This window comes from Neofelis nebulosa, chromosome 8, assembly GCF_028018385.1.
Source record: "Neofelis nebulosa isolate mNeoNeb1 chromosome 8, mNeoNeb1.pri, whole genome shotgun sequence".
Lineage (NCBI taxonomy): Eukaryota > Metazoa > Chordata > Mammalia > Carnivora > Felidae > Neofelis > Neofelis nebulosa.
Genome location: NC_080789.1, coordinates 120,297,686 through 120,320,903, shown reverse-complemented (window position 1 = coordinate 120,320,903; position 23,218 = coordinate 120,297,686). Strand labels below are relative to the sequence as shown.

Below are 23,218 nucleotides of genomic sequence, written 5' to 3'. Positions count from 1 at the left end.
TTCTACGTCTTAAGTCTTCTTCTGTAGGGAGTCGGTTGGCTGAGTGGGATAGAAGGGGAGTTTCAGTTTGCAGCACCATTAAAAAGAAGGAAAAGTTCCATCAGGCTTCATGCTTTGCACTCATTCTGAATTCCTCCCCTCAGAAGGATCTGTTGCTTTGGTTTTGGAGCTTCCCTGGCCCTGCATGTTTTTTGTTTGTTAGTCTCCTTTGTGTTTTTTTGTTGGTTTTTTTTTTTTAAAGGGACATTTCTTTATTTTATTTCTTTATTTTATTTTATTTTATTTTTTGAGAGAGAGAGAGCGCGCGCTTAAGTTCGCACACAGGTGGGGGAGGGGCAGAGGGAAAGGGAGGGAGAGAATCTCAAGCAGGCTCCACGCTCAGCACAGAGCCTGATGCAGGGCTCAATCTCACGACCCTGAGATCATGACCTGAGCCGAAATCAAGAGTCAGACACACTTAACCGACTGAGCCACCCAGGCGCCCCAGCCCTGCATGTTTTGTGTGGAGTTCTCCCCTTGAAGACTTAGGCGTTGACTTTCTCTTGTCTGTTGTTGTTTCCTCTCTCATTCCCTTAATTCTTTAATTTATGCTTTGTTAATCTTCGTTGTCACCTTAATGGACTTTCAGGAGGAGATAGAGACGAATTTGTTGCATGAATTGCCATCTTTAATCAGAAACCATATTCTATTCTCTTTTGAGTCTCTCCTGTCAAAGCTTACTCTAAGGGTATTAGTCTGTCCTCAATAGATTCTCACAGGAAGTGGATTCAAATGAAATGTCCGGATCTTTGATATCCTGTTTCAGTTATACATTTCTGAATAAAAAGGGACCCTAAACATAGTGAGTTAAATTAACAACTATTTATTTGCTTTATTCTGTAGTTTCGGCAGGGCTTGGAGGGGGCATTGCATTTCTGTTCCATCTGACAGCTGGAGCAGGTCACCTGGGAGCTGGAGGTGCTCTCAAGACGGGTCACCCGCATGACTGGCCAGTGGTCTGGCTATCGAATGGGTGCTTAGTGGGGGCTGTCAGTCAGGACTTTCATTCTTCTTCATGTGGCCTCACCATTGGGCTCAGTTGGACTCACAGAAGCTTGGTTCAGTGAGGGAGCATCCAAGACCACACTCATCAAGAAGATAAGGTCTAGTGTGCAAGCACTTACCAAGCCTCCATTTTGCATTTTGCATGCTAATGTCTCATTGGTCAAAACAAGTGAGACATGGTCAAACCCAGACACAATGTGGTAAGGGATTACACTCACAGGGGTATGAATACCGGGAGGTATTGTTCATTGGAAGCCACATACCCCCTGGAACTCCAAAATTCTGTGATCTGATGTTTCCGTTTGTCTTTTGGGTAACTGGTTTGCTCCATTTTCTTTTTGAAACATTGGGGTGCCAGATTCTTTTCTTAGATAGTTTCATTTGGTATAAACATTCAATAAATATGTATCAGAGCCACAGAAATATTGTAGCCTTTCCACTTAACATGTCTCTGAATGGACTATAAAGATTTAAACTATATAGCGTACCCATCGCTATAATGATTGTGTTGTTAGTTAGCGAAAGACATGGGGAAAATCACCCTACGGAGTCAAATTCCTAAATATTCCTTTCAGGGGAATCAAGTATTGTCTTTTGCTTTCGGCTACCAGAAGTTAGCTTCCTGTCTCTGGTCTTAAGAGTTGAAAATTAGCCTGGACTCCAAAGAATAAAAGTGAATATTTATGCGAATCTTTGGAAATTCTAAACAAATGTCTCTTGTTACACTCTTTCCAAGCTTGTCCTGAACATTGCTGTCTGTGGTAAGACAGGAGCGGCTGAACTTTTGCTGCGTGTTGTGTGCATCTTGATCTGGACTGATAACCCTGTTCGTTTTGCATGCAGGGGTTCTCTATCTCCAGTATGGGGATGAAACCAAGCAGCTCAGGATGCCGAATGAAATCACAAGTGCAGACACAATCCGCGCTCTCTTCGTAAGTGCCTTTCCACAGCAGCTCACCATGAAGATGCTAGAGTCGCCCAGTGTTGCCATTTACATCAAAGACGAAAGCAGAAATGTCTATTATGAACTAAGCGACGTAAGGTAGGTAGTTACACCGTGTGTGTGCGTGCGCGCGCGCGCGCGTGTGTGTACGTGTACGTCCAACATACTGCATTTAGCATTGTTACAGTTTGTACTGAGTCCTAATCTCTCCGCGTCCCCATGAACAGAGCACAGCCATTACCCTGATTGGTAGGCTTATCTTACCCCCAGGTGCGGATTCACGATCTGCTTCTCTGTAATCCAGTTATAAGGTCTGGTTTACAAAGATGAGGACAGACTTCTTCCACATAGATCCTTGCCTATTACATCTGAAAAGAATGTTAAGAAATAATCTAGTCCACTAAGAGTTAGGGAAACTGAGGCCCAGAAGGTAGTGGAGGGACTTGATCAACACCGTAAGGCCATGCTTGTGACTGGAACTTTCCCAGCGCCTTCTCAAGTGCTCTTTCCCTCACAGAGGCTGTGAAACCTTTTAGGTAATGATCCCACTGCGCCATATCTAACAACAGGTTAGAGTCGAAGCAGGGGACCCTGTGCTGTTGTCCACAAGAAAAAAGGCCAAGAAACATTGTCCTTTTTCATGTTTTTCTTAAATAGTTGGCCTTACCAAAGAATCTCACTTCCCAGGTGGGCTTTCTCCAGGGCCCCCAGGAGAATGTCCTCTCAGATGAAGCTAAGCAGACTCAAGCCACAGCAGGCTGCACAGAAGCAAAAACATCTGTGTCTACTGAGGTGTTGGTGTGTCCAGAGCAGAGGGGACCCATCTGATCTCTTCCAGCCAAACAGCCTGACAAACCGGACTTAGGTCAGCACAGAAAAGCAGTCGCTCCTATAGCCTCTAGACATTTTAGAACTTAAAAAATTATGTAGTGACTAATTCAGCCCTTTCATTTTATGGGACCAGAAACTCAGATGTGTAAAAGTTAAAGGGCTCATTCAAGATCACACAGCCAGGTTATTTCCAAGCCCAGCCCCAGGCCTGACTGTCCGCATCCTTGGTGACAAGTTTCTTATTCCCTCGGAATGTTCCCTGACCAACTGACCTGGTCCACAACTTGGATTTTTGGGTCCCTTCCCCATGGGGACAACAGGATGCCCTGTTTCTTCATTATGAAATTAATAAGAACCACTTCCTAAAAATATGCCTCCTAGTGCATACTGAGTGTAAACTGATAAATATCTAACAATGATCACAGATGACATATTTAGGCGTGTGCCAAAGTGTATGAGTAATTTAGGGCTTTCAAAGTTTGACGCATGCCCTAAGGTATGGGTGCTACATCTGTTGCATGGCCTTGCTGCTTTTAAAAAACACGTTTAAATATTCATGGGTATCAGAAAATTCATGTCTGTTTTTTGAAATAAATTATTAATCAGCCTGTCACCAAAAAAACAAAATCGAATTTATAGAGCATGAACTTAAACGTGGAGTGATCGCAGTATCTCTGAAGAGTGTGTTTGTGGTCATACGATCGCATGTAGTATTTTCACACAGACATACAGCAATTGTTTTACAGCAATTTTCTTGAATTTCCATGTTGTGCAGTCAGAGTACTGGAATAATAAATCCGTATGACACTACACGAAGCCACTTTTCATTATGGAGCTCAAGCCTGATGAGGTGATTAGAAACAATTGGACCCCACTGTCTTGCAACCATTTTTATTTATTTACTTATTTATTTTCATGCAAGCACTTTTAAGCTGCAATGAGTCACGATTTTCTGGAGACTTTCCCAAACTCAGGGTGTTACTGCTAGGGTTTCCTCTACACGTTCTTCCAGAGTGTTGCAAGGAAGTCTTAGAAAAAGAGATGGGAGGGAGGTCAAAGAGGAAGAGGTCGCCCCACATTTCAAACTGAGATACTTCTCCTTGATGCAAAGTCAGTTGATAAAATAGATAAAAATAGTGCTTGAGAGAAGATGGGATCCTTTCTTTAAACATTAATAATATTCAGTTAATATGTTTACATTTGTGAAAGTGATTTTAATCTCATTTAAAATGTTTAACTGGTGGGGTGCCCGGGTGGCTCAGTCGGTTAAGCGTCCGACTTCGGCTCACGTCATGATTTCGCGATTCATGAGTTTGAGCCCCGGGTCAGGCTCTGTGCTGACAGCTCAGAGCCTGGAGCCTGCTTCCAATTCTGTGTCTCCCTCTCTCTCTGCCCCTCCCCTGCTCGTACTCTGTCTCTGTCTCCCAAAAATGAATAAACGTTAAAAAAAAATTGTTTTAATGTTTAACTGGAAAGTCATTGATTTATAACTTTGTCTATAATTTTACTTTTCAGTATTTTGATTTCCTTATAAAAATGGACCTACAAATATTTTAAGTGGGTAAAGTGTTTTTATTTCGTGATGGATATAATGTTTATGCTAGGTGATCAAATGTAGGTTTTTTTCCCAAGAATTACTCTCTTTCTTTGCTCATGTGCATAAAATGCCTCAATTACGTTTTATTTGAATGGGAGAATAAATTCTCACCATCGGCATTATATGCAGTGTCCCCCTTCCCCACAAAATGTACCATGTAGATTATAACTGAAGACAATGGCTTTCATCTTCTGAGCCCAGAGACAAATTTCCTTTCACATCCAGTATTTTTGAGACAAATTTCCTTTCATATCTAGTATTTTTGAAGTGAGAGCGTATTTGTTAAACATTTAACTATTTCGTCATTGTGTTGGGTTCTTCGTATTTTCCTTAGGGAAATGCTGTAGAGCGGTCAGGTTGAAATCCCATGTTGTAAATGTTGCCATGGTAAATGCAGTCTGGGCCTTTACTGTTGGTTCCTCTTGGATGAGCATGTTTCTAAATTAATCATAAACCAACCTCATCTTTTTAAAATACCTTTAGAATCACACTAAGTTTTTTCATGGCTCAAGTAAGGTTTTCAGCTTCTTCATATTGTCACTTGTGACTCCCCACCCCCCCCCACCTCCAGCCACAGGAGGGTCCTTTAGGGAATTCCTGTATCCTCACCTTCTGTGAGCTCTTGCCTTCGCAGTAACCCATCCCCTCTCACACCGGCTTGTAATGAGCTACTTGAAGGCTGGGGCAGCCATGCAAGCTTGGGCTAGTCATTGCTTCAAAGCAATTACTGACATATTTAAAGGAGGGAAGCAAGACCAGTCCAAGAATCCCTCACTTCATTTAAAACAAAACATAACCCAGTAATGCCAGAGATTGCGATCAGCCCACAGAGCGTGTGCTGCACCTGGAGGAAAGGAATGCGTCTTCCTGCACACATTTCCCTGAGCTCAGCGCACCGGCCTTGGGGAGACTCAGTGTAGACGGGGCTGAAAGTGCCCTGGGTGGCCCTTCTGCTGATGAAAGCTGAATGTGGAGGGAGAAGGACTTCATCGACGTTCATATGCTTTTAAACAATTATAAGGTAGGGCTGTAAGCAAGGTGTGGGACTTCTGTCCTTTGCTGCCCTATGGCTGACACTGGAGCTCTAAACGCTGGGCTCAGAAGGAGAAACAGACCAGCGGAAGACTTTCTCTGCTATTCCTTCTAAACACCCTGCACGTCCAGTAAGTCAACCTGTATGCAGAAAAGTCTTTTTAAAACCCACTGTGGAAGAGAAAAAAAAAAAGCATCGGAAGGATACTAGTTTTGATCTTGGTGGTACTTTTTTTTTTTTTTTCTGGACTGCAAATACATTTTCTTTTCCTTGCTGACAGTATTTGAAGGGGAAACCATTTTCATTTGTACGCATTCATGAGATAAGCAGAAAACCAGGTGTTTGGGCAAAGTAAACTATTAAATATTTAAATATTAACCACATCTCTTTGAACGTATTGTAAGTATTGGAGCTTTATTGTGTCTTTAAGTGTTAGCTTTCCTTGCTCAAATCTTGAAAGAAAGCCCGTGCTACCTGGTATTTGTGGGTGGAGGACTCTGGGGAAAGACTGATACTTTCCTAAGAACAAAAACAGGATAGAAAAGCCGAAGTCACTTTTCTCCTTTTCCTTATTTATTTTTGCCTATTTTGTGGTGAAGGGACTTTTTGTCTGGTTGATTGTAGACAACAGCTGGAGTGTCTGTTCATGTCTTTTACCTGATTCTCCAGGGCAGGCAAAGGACATGGCCAAAATAAGGCTCCTTTCATCTGCCATAGTTATTGCTGTGTTTGATTCCAGGAACATTCAGGACCGATCGCTCCTCAAAGTGTACAATAAGGACCCTGCGCACGCATTCAATCACACACCGAAAACTGTGAATGGAGACATGAGGGTAAGTGTTCCCGTTCTATTTTTAATTTTGTTCGACAGGTCAGACCGACCCATTCGTTCTCTGGCATGGTCTCCTGATGGCAACCACAGCCCACCGTCAGATCTTAAAGGTGCTCAACACTCATCTTGTCTGATGACTCATTGTTTGTTCCTTGGCAAAGAAATCAGATTTCCTGGACATTTGGGGCAAAGGGAGTGATATAGGGCCCGACACATCCTCATTTATCTCTAAGCATGGAATTTCGTTGTGTCCTCACTCCGAGGGGATCCTGAGAATCTTTGCATAAAAGTATCTGTGGTCTACGTACAATTAACTTACTCAGAGGATCTCTTGCTCTTTTTTTCTCCAATGAAAACTAACAAAACAACAACAACAACAAAAAAACCAATGTACAGTTCCACGTAGAATCTGTTAACATTCTCCTGTCAGCTCTTCCAAGCATCCTACTTAAATTGTTCCCTTTCGAATTGAAGACCGTTTGCTGCTGTACTGTATTAATATTATCAGACCTTATCTGAATCACGTTGAAGGCATAGTCCAAAAATCTGTATGATTTGGGAGCTAAAGTTCTCTAGATGTAGATCATCTCAGAAGATTATCCAAACATTCAAAGCACACAGGGATATTTTGAAGAAAAAAGCACCGGGGAACAGAAAAGGCAGATTTTTAAAATCACATTAATGCAGGTTCGCTAAAAAGGGATTGAGTTTCTAACAATAATGTTACGTTCCCCTCCAGCTGTACCTCCTCCCCACCACACACACAAATTTAGAAGATGCTGCACCATTTTATATCATCCTTTCTGAGGATTAGCACTTTGCTGGATGCTGGAGTTTAACTAGAAAAAAGTAAATGAATAGGTGTTCTTGTCAAAGAGACCCAGGCACTGTCTGTCCGTGTCGTGGTAGCATTCCCAAGGTAAGGCTGTCTCTGCTTCCGGACAGCACGTATCAGTTTGCTGTTGTGGCTGTAACAAATGAATATACGTTTAGTGGCTTAAAATGACACAGGTTTACTATCTTAAACTTCTCGAGGTCAGAAGTCTGACATGGTCCTCAGTGGACTATAAACTCCAGGAGTCTCTGACAGGACATCAGCTGTCCTTTCTGGAAGCTCTAGAGAGAATGTTTCCGTTTTTCCCGGTTTCTGGAGGTCACACGCATTCCTTGACTTGTGGTCCCCTTTCTCCATTTTCAGACTCAGCCAAATAGCATCTCTCTGACCCTGCTTCCATCATCACGTCTCTAACCCTCCCTCTTCCACTTTTAAGGACATTTGTGATTACATCGAGCCCACCCAGTGCTCCAAAATAATCTCCTTATTTTAAGGTCGGCTCTGCAGCAACCTTAATCCCCCTTTCTTGTATAGTCAGAGGTTCAGTGGATTTGGATGCAGACATCTTTGGGGGACGATTGTTCTGCGTCCCCCACAAGGTGTGTGAGTTTAGGACCCAGAGACCAGGAGGTCCGATCGAAAGCACTGGAAGAATTTCTAGGGAATGCTGGACTGCAATATGAGTGATGACATTGTGGGACAGAGCCGACACCTTGGGGAAAAAGGCTTCTTGCGTCCTCAACTGCTTTTTTTATGTCAGAAATGATGTGCAATTTGAAGTGAAGGCTGTGTTGCTACTTCAGAAAATCTAGGATTTTGAGGCTTATTTTTAGCTAGTTACACTTTAAATGTAAACCAGCACCACGTGAAGACAGATTGAGTCATGCTGATCATGAAACATGGACTGAGTGTCATAGTACCCTTGCTTTTTATTATTTCATTATTTTTTCTCACTGACGTCCTTAAGTGTCTTTGTTCCCTTGGTATCCTTATTTTTTTGATATGTCTGGCCTTCGAACTGGACTTTCGTGGCTGTCACAGTTCTGTTTCTGTTATGTGGAGGCCACAAGGGGCCCCAGAATCGCCTCTGAAAATCTTGTTTATGGCTGGGGAGGACACCTGTTTTAACTCTTAAGCAGATGTGGTACCTACATAAAGACCAGCAGTGAGCACGTAGAGACTCAAATATCAACCATATGGATGAAACCCGTTAGGATTCAGAACTTTGGCTATGAGTTTCAGTAAAGCTGTCCTGCTTTCACTTTTAGAGGAGACCCTAGCGATCTTTCTGTGTTGCCCACAGCCTCCTTTTACACAGTGGGGTGTGTGTGTGTGTGTGTGAGGAAATCAACTGTTGTCCTCAGATGACAAGACAGCACATGTTCGCCATCCAACCCACAGACACGCTTTTAGGTTTCCATGAAGACTACTCAGATATGAGAAACAGAACGTGGTTTTAAAACCAACGAGGTGTGATCATGCCTGCAGTTTGTAACTTGGCCCCGATTTGCAGATTCCAGAAGCTAAGAGACATGGAATTCTCTCTCTTTCCTCCATGAGCGTGGCTGCCTTGCCATTAAAGGAAAGGAGGTTTTGGTGAGCCCGGCCTGAAGCCCAGCTGCATTACTCCGTCAGTTATGGTAAAGAACAGAAAGAGAGAACAAAGCAGGGATCAATTGTTATAGACTAAACCAAGCTGCGTGGTAGGCTTAGGGGAGCTCCATCCTTCCGTATGTTTGCAATGTGCGCGTGGCCGTGAAGGAATCTGATGATAACTACTCGTATGAGTCAGTTACGCAGCCCTGCGCCTGATGTCATCTGCCTTCAACCACCAGCCTCCAGATGCAGCCTGGGACAGCCCGCCCGGCTGCCCACTCATTACCAGCAAATACGCATATCAGCAGAAACATTGGTTGGATCAAGCAGGGGTGCAAAAACAGCAACACCAGAGCTTGGCAGTGGCCCCTGAGACCGTCTGGCAACGGTGCCTTTAAGATCTTACCTGCAAAACCCAAGAAAACGTGAGACTCCGAATCCACCACAGTCCGTTCCCCAGAGCGGTTTTATGATGGCGGTGGTGTTACTCAGGAAGCATGTTAGACTCAAGTATTAACTTTGAGGTTGTGGGCCCCAGAGCATGCACAGAATATGCCTGCTGGGGAAAACATGTGTCTAGTTTTTCATTTAGCATCTAGCTGAGCACTTCTGAGGCTAGTCTGTGGAAGGAGACTTGTAGTTTTCTGCTGGAACTGAGCACACCCGGCTCCTGATTCTTTACACGTGGGTGCAAATCACCCTGATCTAATTTAATCACATGGCTTTTGTTTTATTACAAAATTAGATAGTCGCTTTGAAATTTAGTTCCCAAGGGATTGAGCTCACCATATGGAAGAGGCCCTCTTGCAAAAAATGGTGCATGCATTCACAGGGCTTGCAATTCACAAATGTACAACTCAAAGATGAGCCATTCCATTTTGTGGCTCTCAGAGGGTACCAGTGACTTCCTGTTCACCAAACCCAGTGGCTTTTTCACAGTTAGGGCCTTTTCTACCTTTTTACGCACTTTGAGATTGCTACCTGAGATTTTCTGCTCCCATCTTTCAGTTCTTTCCCTCTTGTGTGTCTTTAATTTTTACTGATATGTGACAGCTTTGCGTTTAGATATGCATTTCGAACACACTCCCCAGAATTGGCCCTACATCCTAAATTATTTCCTAATACCAAAATCGGTCACTGCCTCCCAGACCTCTTTTCTTTCAGGTCCACATTTGCACCAACCAATGGTTTCCTTAGAAATCTTGGTTCCCATTACACCGCCATTTCTAAATCCCCTACGTATGTTCAAACACATCTCAGCCTGCTTCATTCACTAATTCCTCTTCCTTCTGCCCCTAAACCGTCTTCAGTGTGCTCAGGCAGAACTCACTACGGTGTGTGTGTGTTTGTGTGTGTGTGTTGAGTGTGTGTATATGTGTGAATTTGCTTTTGTTTAAATCTGCACCTTTTCACTTGTGGTTTTTTTTTTTTTTTATGTTTTTTTATTTATTTTTGGGACAGACAGAGACAGAGCATGAACGGGGGAGGGGCAGAGAGAGAGGGAGACACAGAATCGGAAACAGGCTCCAGGCTCCGAGCCATCAGCCCAGAGCCCGACGCGGGGCTCGAACTCACGGACCGCGAGATCGTGACCTGGCTGAAGTCGGACGCTTAACCGACTGCGCCACCCAGGCGCCCCTCACTTGTGGTTTTTATCTTACTGCTGGCTTCACTTACCTCAATGTGGATGACCCTAGAAACTATAACCCTAACTTTGCCATTTCTCTAGACTTCAAGAGCTCAGTGTTCAACTTCCAGTGACTATCTCCATGTGGATATTCTTCCAATGTCTCCATTATATCCTGTTGAAAAAAATCCTAATTTCTTTTTCTCCTAAGTCCTTTTCCTGCTTGCTTTTCTATTTTTGCACATGGTAGGGTGACTGCGATGGTGTATGCGTGTGTTTTGAAGGGTGGGGAAGAAGAGACTTAAAAAGTTGAGCTATCAGTGATTCTTTAAGTGCCTGACCCCTGTTTCTCAACACATCCTTGGTCACCGGAGCTCATGCAGGCCACTCAGCAAGGCCTCTCATGGATGATCTTTCTACCATTGCCTGCACCACTGCTAACTTTTTTGAGCATTTACTACACACTCCTACAAGTGATCTCATTTAATCCCCAGGACAACATTTTGAGGCCGGTATCAGTATAAGCCCTCATATTTATAGCTCAGAAAACAGTCACTTAGGTATGTTAAGAAATTTGTCCAAGAATGCACAGCTAGAGAGTGGTAGAGGTGAGATTTGAACCCAGGTAGGTAGGCTCCAGATCCTCAGCTCTTGGCAACATGACTCTGCCGCTCTAGGTCTGGCGTTCAGTATTATCCTAGCAATCAGTCGTGCAACGGTCTTTAGCCAGGCTTCCAACTCTTCTCACCCCAGTCTAACGACGACTGTTCCCCAAGCCATACCCCTAAGCCCACCTTCCCACTGTGCAAAGAATAGCACAGGCCGATGGACAGTATCATCTGCACCCCAACACCCAAGCAGAGACGCCTCACAGTTCTTACTCCAGGTGTGTGAGGTGGCCTTTCCTTCCCCAAATATCTACCTTTCAAAATTCTCTCCATCTAGCACACTACAAAACGGTTGCCCAATCCCTTCTATAAGCCACTGGCCTGAGAAAAGGGTTGGCGGGGACAGTATTAAGTTTCCTGGGTCACATCTATACCCTAACAACCAAATGCCATGTGTGTGCCATGTCAGGATCCTGATTGGAACAACCAACTCTAACAAAAGAAAAAAGAAAAAAACCTTTGAAACCCTTTAAGAAATCCGAACATGTACTAGAAATTGGATGATATTAGGGGATAACGGGTAATTCTGTTGGGTATAATAATGGCTTGCTGGTTATGTTTTTTAAAATGAGACATACTAAGTGTTTACAGGCTAAATGGCACGATAAATGGGACTTGCTGAAAAATATCCCAGCAGAGTAAACCCAAAAAGTGGACATAGGTGATACAAAATTGGTAAACTGCTGAAAAATGTCAAAGACAGATGAAAGGAATTCACTGTATTATTTTCTCCACTGTTTCTGAATGGTTGAAAATATCTGCATTAAGATCTGTCAAAACACAAAAGCTTGTTTTTAGAGGCCAAATGAAAGACCACCTACTCGATGAAGCTTTCCGTAATGCTCTGTCAGAATTTATCTTTCCTTTTTGGGGCACGTTGCACATTGTCCTTGTGTTATAATTATTTATCGATTTATTTTTAAGTAATAGCACTTTTTTTTTTTAATTTATTTGAGAGAAAGAGAGAGAACATGTGGGGGGGAGGGGAGGTTAGAGAGAGAGAGGGAGACAGAATCCCAGATCCCAGACAGGCTCTGCACAGTCAGCACAGAGCCCAATGCAGGGTTTGAACCCACGAACCATGAGATTATGACCTGAGCCAAAACCGAGAGTCAGACGCTTCTACGATGGAGTGACCCAGGCACCCCCTGGTATTATAATCATTTAGATGCACATTCATCTCAGTCTGCAAGACTGTAAATTCTCCAAAAGCATAAACTGCCTCGTGTTCATCTTTGTATCCCTCAGAAAGTCGGCCGAGGTGTCCTACCCATGGTGAGTGTAAACACGGAATGCATTGAGTACTATCATGGTAGTGCTGTAAATACTGTATTATTCATTTTCTGTCATTAACGAGAACCCACTGTAAAAATATCTCTCTGTTCTCATCACCAGAAATAGTTGTGCTTCTCCTGGTTTATTTTTGTCATATGGACACTTTGAATCTTGAAAGTGATCATTTTCCCTCTTTGTGTTGCTACTCTAAAGCTTGGAATTAAATTTGTGGCCCGCCCACAACAAGCGTACAGGCGTTTGCGGCGTGTATTTTGTGTGTTGGCTTCGTTCCTGGCCTCTCTTTTTTAATTTTCCTATTTTTATCTTTTTGTCATATGCTCCACTTTGACTTTTTTGGGGCAAAATTGTAATGATTTATGTGAATTCTATTCCTTTGTGGAATCAGGCAGAATATAAGAAGTATTCATTCTATACCATTGTGTTTTTTTTGATGTAAGGTAAGAGACCTTTTTGTATCTCTACAGTAGGCAATGTGTTAAATACTTTACATACTGTCGAGTCCATAGCTCTGCAAAGTAGGTATACTGTCTCCATCTTTATGGATGCTACGACTGAGGCCAGTGAGTCTTTCCCAGGCCCACAAGCTGGTAAATGTCAGACATTGGATTTGAACCCAGTTCTTTCTAACTGTTTGTATTCAGTTCTAGCCTCCCTTCCTTGATATTTCTATTAAAGTTTTAAAAGTTTTGAAATGATGCTCCTGATGAGATTTTAGAACATGTAAATATCCTTTCTTAATATTTGTTTCACTTTCTTAACTCTACTATGCATCTATTTCGTGGCATCTTTTTGTGTTTAACTTTGCTCCATTTCATTCTTTTTTGGCCAAGCTAAAAAGATACTCTCCACCCTTACCCCCACTCCCACCCACTCCCCCAAAAAAATAAAAGAAGAAGAAGCGTATGTCATTTAGTATGTATGTCTGAAATGGCCATGCCTTAGAGCTTTTTTCCATGGGGTAGTGTTCTGGCTGAGAGGAAGGTTTCGGGATTTGGGGAGGGATGAAGTAATCCTATAGAAATGGAAGAGGAAAGAACCCCAGAGAAATGGAAGTTTCCAGGGCACCTGGGTGGCTCCAATCTATTGAGCATCCAACTTTGGCCTCAGGTCATGATCTCACGGCTCTCGAATTGTCAACATGGAGCCTGCTTGGGATTCTCTGTCCCCCTCTCTCTTTACCCCTCCCTGCTTGTGCACTCTCTCTCAAAAATAAACAAACATTTTTTTTAAAAAAAGGAAAGAAGTGGAAGTTTCCAGAAACACTCTTTCATCATTCAAGGTCCTCCTCCTTGACCCACCACCACCAGCAGTGGTATTAGTGACTATCATTCATCACCTGCTGACTCTCTGCCAGGTACTGCTCCAAACATCGCACCCCTATTCATTCTCATTTGAGTCTCAGAACAACCCAGTGTGAAGGAAATTTTCATTATCCCCTGTTTCAGATGTGGGAGCCGAAGGTCAGAGAGGCTAGGGAACTTGCTCGAAGCCTCACGGCTCTTCAGTGGTAGAACTGGCTTTGGAACCAGGCAGGCCAACTCTAGGACTGGCCTTCTTGCTCACTCTGGTGGCCATGACTGTCCTTCCCCAGTCTGCTGTCTTCATCAGCAATGTCCGTGTGCCACTTAATGTTTGAGGACCTAACTCAAAAGCCAGTATTTTTAACATGACCTCCCTACCATTTCCTTTCACCAAGCCTGTCTCAGAACCTCCACAGGACCTTAGCTGTCCATCTCCTTCCCTTTCTTCGTGCCTGCCATGGACACACCAGAAGTTCCTTTCTAACCCCTGAGCTTCTTTAGGGGTGAAGTTTTCCTCCAGTTCATCTTCATGCGCCCTGTGTTTCCCTCTGGCAATGTCCTGCTCTGAGGAAATTCTCATTAACTGTCCGGATGAAAAAGGGGTTCACTTCAGCACTTTTCCTACTGCAAACTTTCCGTGAATGCCCTATTTGCTAAGATCAGTACAATGATTTGTAAATAGAAGTATGAGCATTTGTAACACATTCCCTAGCTTATCTTAGTGGTAGTTCCTGACCAAAATGAGAAATGAGAATATCTGTCTTGTCCTAACAAATTCTCCCATCCTATCAATAAAATTGTATAACAGTTAATAATCCTAACTTTTCTTAATGTTTATTATTTATTTTGAGAAAGGGAGAGAGAGAGAGACAGAGTGCAAGCAGGGGAGGGGCAGAGAGAGAGGGAGGCACAGAATCCGAAGCAGGCTCCAGGCTCTGAGCTGTCAGCACAGAACCCGATGTGGGGCTCGAACTCACAACCTGTGAGATCGTGACCTGAACCAAAGTTGGATGCTCAATGGACTGGGCCACCCAGGCACCCCAATAACCCTAACATTTAAGATGAGTCTAACAGATTTGTCGGAGTGAACTAAGTGATTGTCAGAAAAGCACACATATTTTCCCTTTTTAAAAATTTTATTTTCAGGAGTTAAATTCACCTGTGGTAGAAAGTACACTAATCTCTGGATACCCAATTAAATATAACAGATCTTGTTTTGCTGTGTTTTATAATTCAGTAGGACAAATTTGCTGGTAGATTGAGTTGTTGGTCAGAATTCCCAATACCTCCAAACTCACAGAGTAGGATTGATGATTTCAGACCAGTTCACCTACCCCCAAGGTTCACTGGTTCACTTACCCAGCCATTATGCGTCACACCCCTCCTCTGACTCTGGCTCTTGTGCGAGATTCTGAAGATGTAATAGTGACCAAGTGTGGTGACTACCCTCACAAATCTTCTAATCTAGCAGAAGATCTGAAGTCAATAATCAACAGGTCAATAATCAGTCGTGATACAGACATCTGTACATTTTCAAATCAGTTCCAGGCTCCGTGAAATCCTTGCCTCCGTTCTATTATTTGCTGGAGTTAGCACAGTGGAACTCACTTGAGTGATGTATCTAATTATGCCCCTTTTATGTCATGCTTTTCTGACCGGCCGAAAGATGTTTATGTTACAGTTGGTAGGGAATTACTCTTACTGAAATGGTTACGGGGGCAAACACATTTGAATCCAGTGGCTATCCAGAACGCGGTAGAGATTTTCTTCCTCCCTAGCTGCATCCAGTAATACTTTCTTTTATTTTCTAAGAAACAAGAAAGGGTAATATATGCACATCTGATATACAGCTTCCAAGTGATACAAATCTCATCTTTCCTGCTGTGTGGCTGCTTGCTTTTCCTTGCACTTTTTTTTTTTTTTTTGTCATTGAGAGGTTATGACAACATGAGCCATATTGTATTTATAAACATCACGTGTTTCCTTGATATGGCTTGCAGTTTCTGCCAGACGGAACACATGGAAGAAACATTTCTCGTTAGCTCAGCATTGGTTTTAGTTATGCTGATTTCCGGGACAGGAAAAATGCCTTCCTACTCAGATTTAACTTTCATAGAGTAGAAACAAAACCTCTGAATGTCCGTGAAATGGTTTTAACAAGGGTGGATACTGCTCCTTTAAACCACATATTTTGACTAAAAGCTTCCTTCTGTAAAAAAAAAAAAAAAAAAAACCAAGCCTTGCATTTAGTCACCATAAAGACAGAGCTGGAAGCATTCGAGAGATGGGTGGTTTCAAGGTCTCTGCAAGTCTAGAAAGTTTCTTCTAGAGGAGAAAGGTTCACGGAAGATGTAAGGTAAGAACTGTGCCTTTATAACAAAATACCATTGTCAGAATTTTTTTTTTGTCATGCTGTGGGACATCTGCCTTCAACTGAGGCAGGTCTTCTGTATTTAAGTTCAATTCAATGAAGAGTTGAAATTCCAGGTTTTTAATTTTCACTTTTTACAAACTGCTTAAAAGGAAAGTCCTTTTTTATTGGCAATAGCCTGTTTTGAAAAATCCATTTAAATGACATTTGGTTGTCTTTCATCTGTAAATCTTATGATCTAGTTTCTGTTTAACCTTATTAGAAAGAATTGAAGGTGTCAACATTATCTGCCAGTATAGATTTCACTGATGTATGTGTTTTGTGACCGTTTTCAGTGTTTTCATGAGGATGTTGACTCGTATTTAGTTTCTAAGACAAACGTAGAAGATTTGAAGATGTGATACAATGGGAGGGGAACCTTAGTCTGTGTCCTTCAACACTCCAGGGAAAATTATTTGTTGGGTTTTTTTTTTTCTTGTGAAAAACACTTTAAATTGTAAATTAAAAATAGCTCTTGTATCTCGGTTTTGACTTTTTTAAAAGAAATATCCCTGTAACCCTCATGAGTAACACTTAAAACTTCTAGGGTTTTATGTAACAGATATAATCCTATTATGTCAGGCTTATTGATTGCCTGAAAAAACTCTTTGGCAGAAATTTTATTTACCAGACATAGCTATTTTGTCTTATTCTTGTAATAGTTAAGTCACAATATTTTGCATTTTTTAAAAAAAAGAATTCAACACGGCAATGAAATTAGATTTTAAATGAGTCTATGTCCCTTTAAAGGTTCATGTGTGCATGGATCTGCTTATCCAGATCCCTGTGGTTATCTTTTTCCCCTTTTCGAGAGGAGTTAATAAGCATGAAAAGTTGTTATCTAGTGTGGTCTAAATAATATGTAATATTTCATTGAATCATCAGAATAGCTCAATTTCATAGGCACAGTTATACCCATTTTTAGATCGGAAAAACTGAGGCCAAGAGATTAAGTAACGAGATCCCATACGAGTAAGTAGCAAAGCTGAAGTTCAAGCCCAGGCCAACTGTCTCACTAGTAGGTAAGAGCTCTAAGTCTGAAGTCAGATACAGAGAACTTAACTTGAAAGTACTAATTACAAATAAGCAATCTTTATTTGGCTCAAGATAAATTATTTAGTACAATTTGCCGGGGGGGGGGGGGTTGGTTGGTTGGTTGGTTTAGATTTGTAGCATCCAAAACCTACTATCAGACTGGTTGTCGTGTCAGAGACTTGGTTACAACTTACTCTGAGTGGAACAAGAACGGTAAACAAGAGGCACTGTGGGGAGAGTTTTAGACAAACTACCCTTTCCTCTTTGCTCCTTCCTTCTTTGCTCCCTGTGCCGTGTCACTCGAAAACTGGTTTCATAGACCCGGGTCAGGGAGCTTATTCGTGAGCTTGATCTGGAAGTGAGAAAGTGTCTTTGAATGGAGAGCTGCCCACATGCCAGGCTACGCAGCCTGTCAGGCTTCTGGCAGAGCCGTTGGGGGAGGACAGGGAGAACGTTGAATAACGTTGAAGGCGGAGGGCTCTGGAGTGGGGGCAGCCGGCCGAGCCACCTCGGGACCAGGGACTGCTGCTCCCCTCACCCCCTCCTGGAGACTGAGGGATCCACTCCAGCCACAAAAATATCCTGGTGATTTGTGATGCGAAGTCATCACTGCCAACGGCGTCAACAGGGGATGCAGCTGTTCTTTCTTCCCAGCATCGCACTTGGGCTTCGGGATCGAGACAGCCAGCTTCCAACACCATTTCTGCATGAAATCCGGGGCTGGCTGAGCAGCCGCCTCAACTGAAAGTCGATTGGAGCAGGACCTTCCTTTAGCAGGTACTGGGGTTGTTCCCAAAGAATCCTGTGCCAGTACTGGAGAGCTCAGGAGAGGTTTGCACCACACCCTCCGCCCTTTGATATCCAAACCACATCCCTTTTCTTGGCTCTTGTAAATACAGATGTTAGCGGAAATTGCCTTTGACTGGGAGCATATGTCCTGGTATTTTCAGGTTGTAACCGGTGCACCTACATGCTGCTTTCTTCCCGGGGTTTAGCTTTTCTGCCTTCTTTGTGGGTCCCCATCAGGGTAACCCAGACCGTAGGAAATTGTTTCCTACCAAGTATGCACAGGCTCCCTCCGTCCACGATCTTGCCCAATAGAGGGCTTCCAGATGACCATTCTTTCCTTTACACTTCTTCTAAAATTTCTCAGGTAAGTATGTGTTGCTTTTATTTAAATTTGTGCGTGAGGTGGAGGGGAGTGCATGTTAGTTTCTTACAGAGAAAAAATATATATTTTTAAGGTACATCCATATCGACTGTTGGCAAGCCATTTCCTCTCTGCCCTGCTTTTCTTCCCATCGGGTTGCTGATCCCTTGGCTTGCGCATCATTTTTGCAGGAGCGATACTCTGTCTGCTCCTGTAGATTTGGGTCAGGGAGATACCTGACCTAGTAGTTGGTACCACCTCAAGCAACGGGCCTGACTTATTCGGAATCCTAGGGTTTTGGAGGTGGAGAGACGTCCCGTGCATCAGCTTTTAGAACCCATCCGGTGAGACTTAGGGGGTCTAGTGTGGTTGCAAAGACTTGGAGAGACAAGATCACAAGATAAGGAAAGAACAAATACAGGGCTGGAACCCGAGCCACCTGTCCCTCAGGCTAACCCTTTGTCCATCCCCCAGGGCTTCCCTGCTTTTGCTCTGGCCCCACTGGGTCTCACTTGATTGATTTAGCAAAGTGTTGCCTACCTGACTTCTCGTAGCCAGCCATTGTTGTAGTTGAATATAGCCGGGCCTCACCTACCATCCAGAGCAGCACGTGTCTAGGGCGGGGCCAAACCTCATTAATTGGAAATGCATGGGCCTGGACCAAAAATAAATGGATTTTGAACTAACCAGATTGAGATGATCCAATATTTTTATTGAAGGAGAATAAGCCCTCAAGTCATCTGAAAAACAGCAGCTGCTTCAAATTATGGGATGCTTTGAATAAAACAATACATACTGGCTTAAAAGGGGTGTGTAGTCTTATAACCTTATTTTCAAAAGTCAGCCTTTTTGCTAAGGAAAATGGCTTCTACGGTAACTCTGTTTGAAATGTTAATGTATTTCCATTCAGATGACTTTCAAAGTCGTTTTTCACACGGAACCAGTGATTTTCGGTGGGACCTCGTAAAACAGGTTTTGAAATTTTAATAATTGTGTAATGTTTTAATGAATATTAGGTAAGTAGCACAAACAGCTTGAGAGTTAATGAATATTTTTCCTTCACCACAACTAAGTAAAAAAAAAAAAAAAAAAAAAGAGTCAATTTAAAATTGACTTGGGGCACCTGGGTGGCTCAATCGGCTAAGCGTCCAACTGTTCTCAGCTCAGGTCTTGATCTCAGGGTCGTGAGTTCAAGCCCCACACGGGGCTCCATGCTGGATGTGAAGCCTCCTTAACTCAGCCAACCAACCAATCAATCAATCAATCAATAATAACATTGACTTAAAGAAAATCATTAAATGGGTAATAGCACAGTTGGTATGAGAAAGTGGCCAAAATGGTGACAGTGTCTTATTACTGAGTAAACTGTAAAAACGGAGGCTTTGAGACAAGGGGCCAGTCAGGGGTTTGTGAAGACAGAGCAAAACGTCATTAAAGATTATATGGTTGAAAAAATGAACCGTTTTGATGTCAGAATCAGAACTAATTCCCATTTAGGAGTTCTGAAGAACTCCAGCACCTTGTCATTTGGCACAAAAGAAAAGCTGTTCATTAAATCATTTTTGTGCAGATTTCTTGATTTGAGGCTCTCCGGATAGAAGGGGTGAATATCCAGTGTGCCATTTAAGCCAGAGGGACGCCTTCTCGTGGTTCAGGTGGCGCTCACTCCATATTCCTGAAATACAGAAAATATGTTTCTCTCGGTTGATCGACACATGTACTTGATTTCTTTCTTTTTATTTTTTCTTTTCCTGTGAAATCAAAGTTCACGCTTTCCCTTGTTCTGATTTAACTCTCTGAACCTGTGCCTTTTCATTTGCCCTTGATATCTTAGGAAGAGCAGTCAAACACAAACCCCAACCACAGTAAGAAATCATAACGATGTCAGTGATGAGGTGATTCAGAAATAGCAGAGACCTGCTTAAACTTCAATGCATGTTTTTCATAAAGCAAGCCTCCAGAGCATTAGGTATGACAGTCAGGGTGTGATAGCTTTCGTCTAGGATGAGTGTCTAGAGCTGTTCCTTGCACTGACTTAACAAGAAGGAAGGCGACCGAGAGAGCATTCTGTACATGGTGGACTCCTTGTAGGAGGGACTGAGGGAACATTCTGGATACATATCTACAAAGTGGATACCATTTTTCCTTGCTTTTAAAAGCAAATCTAAAAATATATTTCCTAGCAGCTGTGTAACTGCAAAACAAAAAAATCTGCTCCACTGCAGCGCAAATTACTTACTAGATATCTCCAGGGTTCTGATCTTAATGCTTCAGAAATTTGCTTTAGATTTTATTGTATATATTTAGACCAAGGAACCTATTAGCTTGCGATCTGGGTGAACCTCTGCATTCTCATGAAAATGAGAAATGTGCCACTCTTGGCAACCTAAGGCTATAATTATGTTAATATGACCATTTTAAGACTGAAATATGTTGTTTTAAAATGTTTCTGTATTTTTATTATTCGTAACAATGATCCGAAGAAATTTAGGGAAATGCTAATAAGTTTTTGTTCAGTATCACTTTGTGACTAGAGCATAAAAACGATTCAGATGTGGTATTTTGAGATTTTTAATTTTGACAGAGAATTTCTATCCATAGATAAGTACTCCTGTATATAGTCCATTTTAATAATATAAAAACTACCCAAACCTTCTTTTGTATTTTAAATGTAGATGCAGTGAATATATCTGAAGGGCCATCTCGACCTGTAAGTTCCATGACAGCATTTTAAAAAAAATTTTTTTATGTTTTATTTATCTTTGAGAGAGACAGCGGGAGACAGTGTGATCAGGGGGAGGGACAGAGACAGAGGGAGACACAGAATCTGAAGCAGGCTCCAGGCTGTGAGCTGTCAGCACAGAGCCTGACGTGGGGTTCGAACTCACAAACAGTGAGATCATGACCTGAGCCCAAGTCAGATGCGTAACTGACTAAGCCACCCAGGCGTCCTTCCATGACACTTGCATTAAATCACCACGCTTGGCAATAAATAAATAAATAAATAAATAACCACAGCTCAAGAAAGAAAGAAAGAAAGAAGAAAGAAAAAGAAAGAAAGGGAAAGAAAGAAAAAAGAGCACCAAAAACTATCTTTTGAGCAATATGGCAAGATAGATGTTTTTCTATCAAGGACTATCCTAAAGCACACAGATGCTTGCTTTTAATATAAATGTGGGAGACTAGAATGAACAATATAGTTGGAATTCTGAAAGGATCCAGAAAACTTGTGTCTAGCTTATTGGTTCATCCTTGCCCTCACTACCCAAAACTTTTATTCTGGCTACAGGCAAGATTCTTTCCCAAAGACAGGTTCTCCCAGGTGGCGCCACAGGAAGGGAAGGAGAAGGGCAAGAGCGGAGATGTGGATAATGGCCCATCTCATAATGTTTATAAATAACTGACGTTTGAATCTCTATCAGTATAAAGTTGATTAGAAATCTTTTACTGAGCCTAATCCAGCTTCAGAATCGCCCATTAATTCGGGAATGGGAATGAGGAAAAGCGCTTTCTTGACTGTGAGTCCATTGCCTATAACCAGACTTTTTTCTCAAGGGTATGTCTTGGGAATATAATACAGCATGGCACGCTTCCTTTCAGAAGCTCCATCCAGTCTTTCTTTCTGGGAGCTCGTGTATCTCATGAAAGTGTGTCATTCTCATCGCGCTCCTATGAATATATTAAAGTGAACATTATCCATTCTATTCATTTTGCTCTCATTTGAGTGAGCCCATGAATGCTTGTGGGCAATTTTAATAATAACCCACGCGGTTCACGCTTCCCTGCATGCAAGCCATACAAGAGTAATTCAGCTCACTTGATGTTCACAGAACTAGGAGGTGTTCCTGAAGCAACCGAGCAGCAGAACCAGAGGTTCAGAAAAGTTCGGTGGCAGAGCCACAATCGTGGCGGTAAGAGCACAAGCGAGGAGATCCTCAGGAGGAGAAACAGAGTGTTTTCATTCAGCATCCAGTACTCATTCCATCACAACCCACCGCCTTCCTTGGGCGTCATGGTGCGGAGGAGTACTGATGGAAGAGGATGATTAGACCCTTAAAAATGTTTTGTTTTGGAAACTAACTTGTAGACTGCAGCCTGTTGAAGGACAAGTTGAGGTCGAGGGCCATCGGAATGAAGCCTGTGTCTCACTGCGCCAAGTATAAGAAACTCCCTTTGTCTGTGTGTTCACCCCTGTCTTCCTGTCCTCTCTGGGAGAAGCTTTGTCCCTATGTTGCTTTTGAAGTGAGTTGAAAGCTCTGGCTGCTAGTCATGAACTTCGAAAGGCTCCGTAGATTACAGAGCACTGTCTTTACCTGTCTTGCCTCCTGTGTGACAGAGGATTCTTTCCCGTGGTTTTGTGTGGGTGCGGGGGGTGGTGGAGACAACTACACCATGTCCACCCCCTCACCCGATGTGGAAGCTTTGTCTTATGGACCGTGACTTCCCTTTTCTTTTAAATTTTTTTTAATGTTTGTTGATTTTGAAGGGGAGAGAGAGACAGAGTATGAGCGGGGGAGAGGCAGAGAGAGAGAGGGAGACTCAGAATCCAAATCAGGCTCCAGGCTCTGAGCTGTCAGCACAGAGCCCGACTCGGGGCTCAGACTCACGAACTGTGAGATCTCGACCTGAGCTGAAGTCTGTCGCATAACCGACTGAGCCGCCCAGGTGCCCCTGGACCGTGACTTCTTTAACAGGGAGTCACTGAGCTAGTGGCTCTCCATTTGTTTCTCATGAGCTGCTGAGATTTGGGAACGCAGGGCTTCCTTTGTATGTAGGAATGCCCAAAGTCCGGCATTTCTTGGGACACAGGGAAGCAGATCCCGTCTCGGAGCGGGAGGCTTCTGGCAGTGTTGGAACCCAGTGGGAAGCGGTGACTGGCCAGACTCCCCCAGCTGTCGAACAGGGCAAGGCCGGGCAGGGCGTGGGTGGAGAGGCTTGCCAAACCCAGCCTCGGGGTATGCACAGCTCCCAAACTGGTTGTCTTGGAGGCTGTTATTTATCCAAATAAGGAGAAGTAGTG

The 23,218-nt window shown here is 42.9% G+C and overlaps 1 protein-coding gene across 8 annotated transcripts in view; it reads left to right on the top strand.

The window, feature by feature from the left end:
- The window catches only part of KIAA1217 (KIAA1217 ortholog), a 308,757-nt gene that overhangs the window by 201,328 nt on the left and 84,211 nt on the right, over positions 1-23,218 (top strand). For 7 of the 8 annotated variants that reach the window (XM_058681687.1, XM_058681686.1, XM_058681682.1 and 4 more), the window contains 2 exons: positions 1,888-2,086; positions 6,188-6,281. In XM_058681687.1, the coding sequence (XP_058537670.1) occupies positions 1,888-2,086; positions 6,188-6,281 (293 nt within the window). Of the gene's footprint in view, positions 1-1,887; positions 2,087-6,187; positions 6,282-15,610; positions 15,960-23,218 lie in introns of those variants that run through there. The other variant, XM_058681688.1, reaches the window with a different exon arrangement.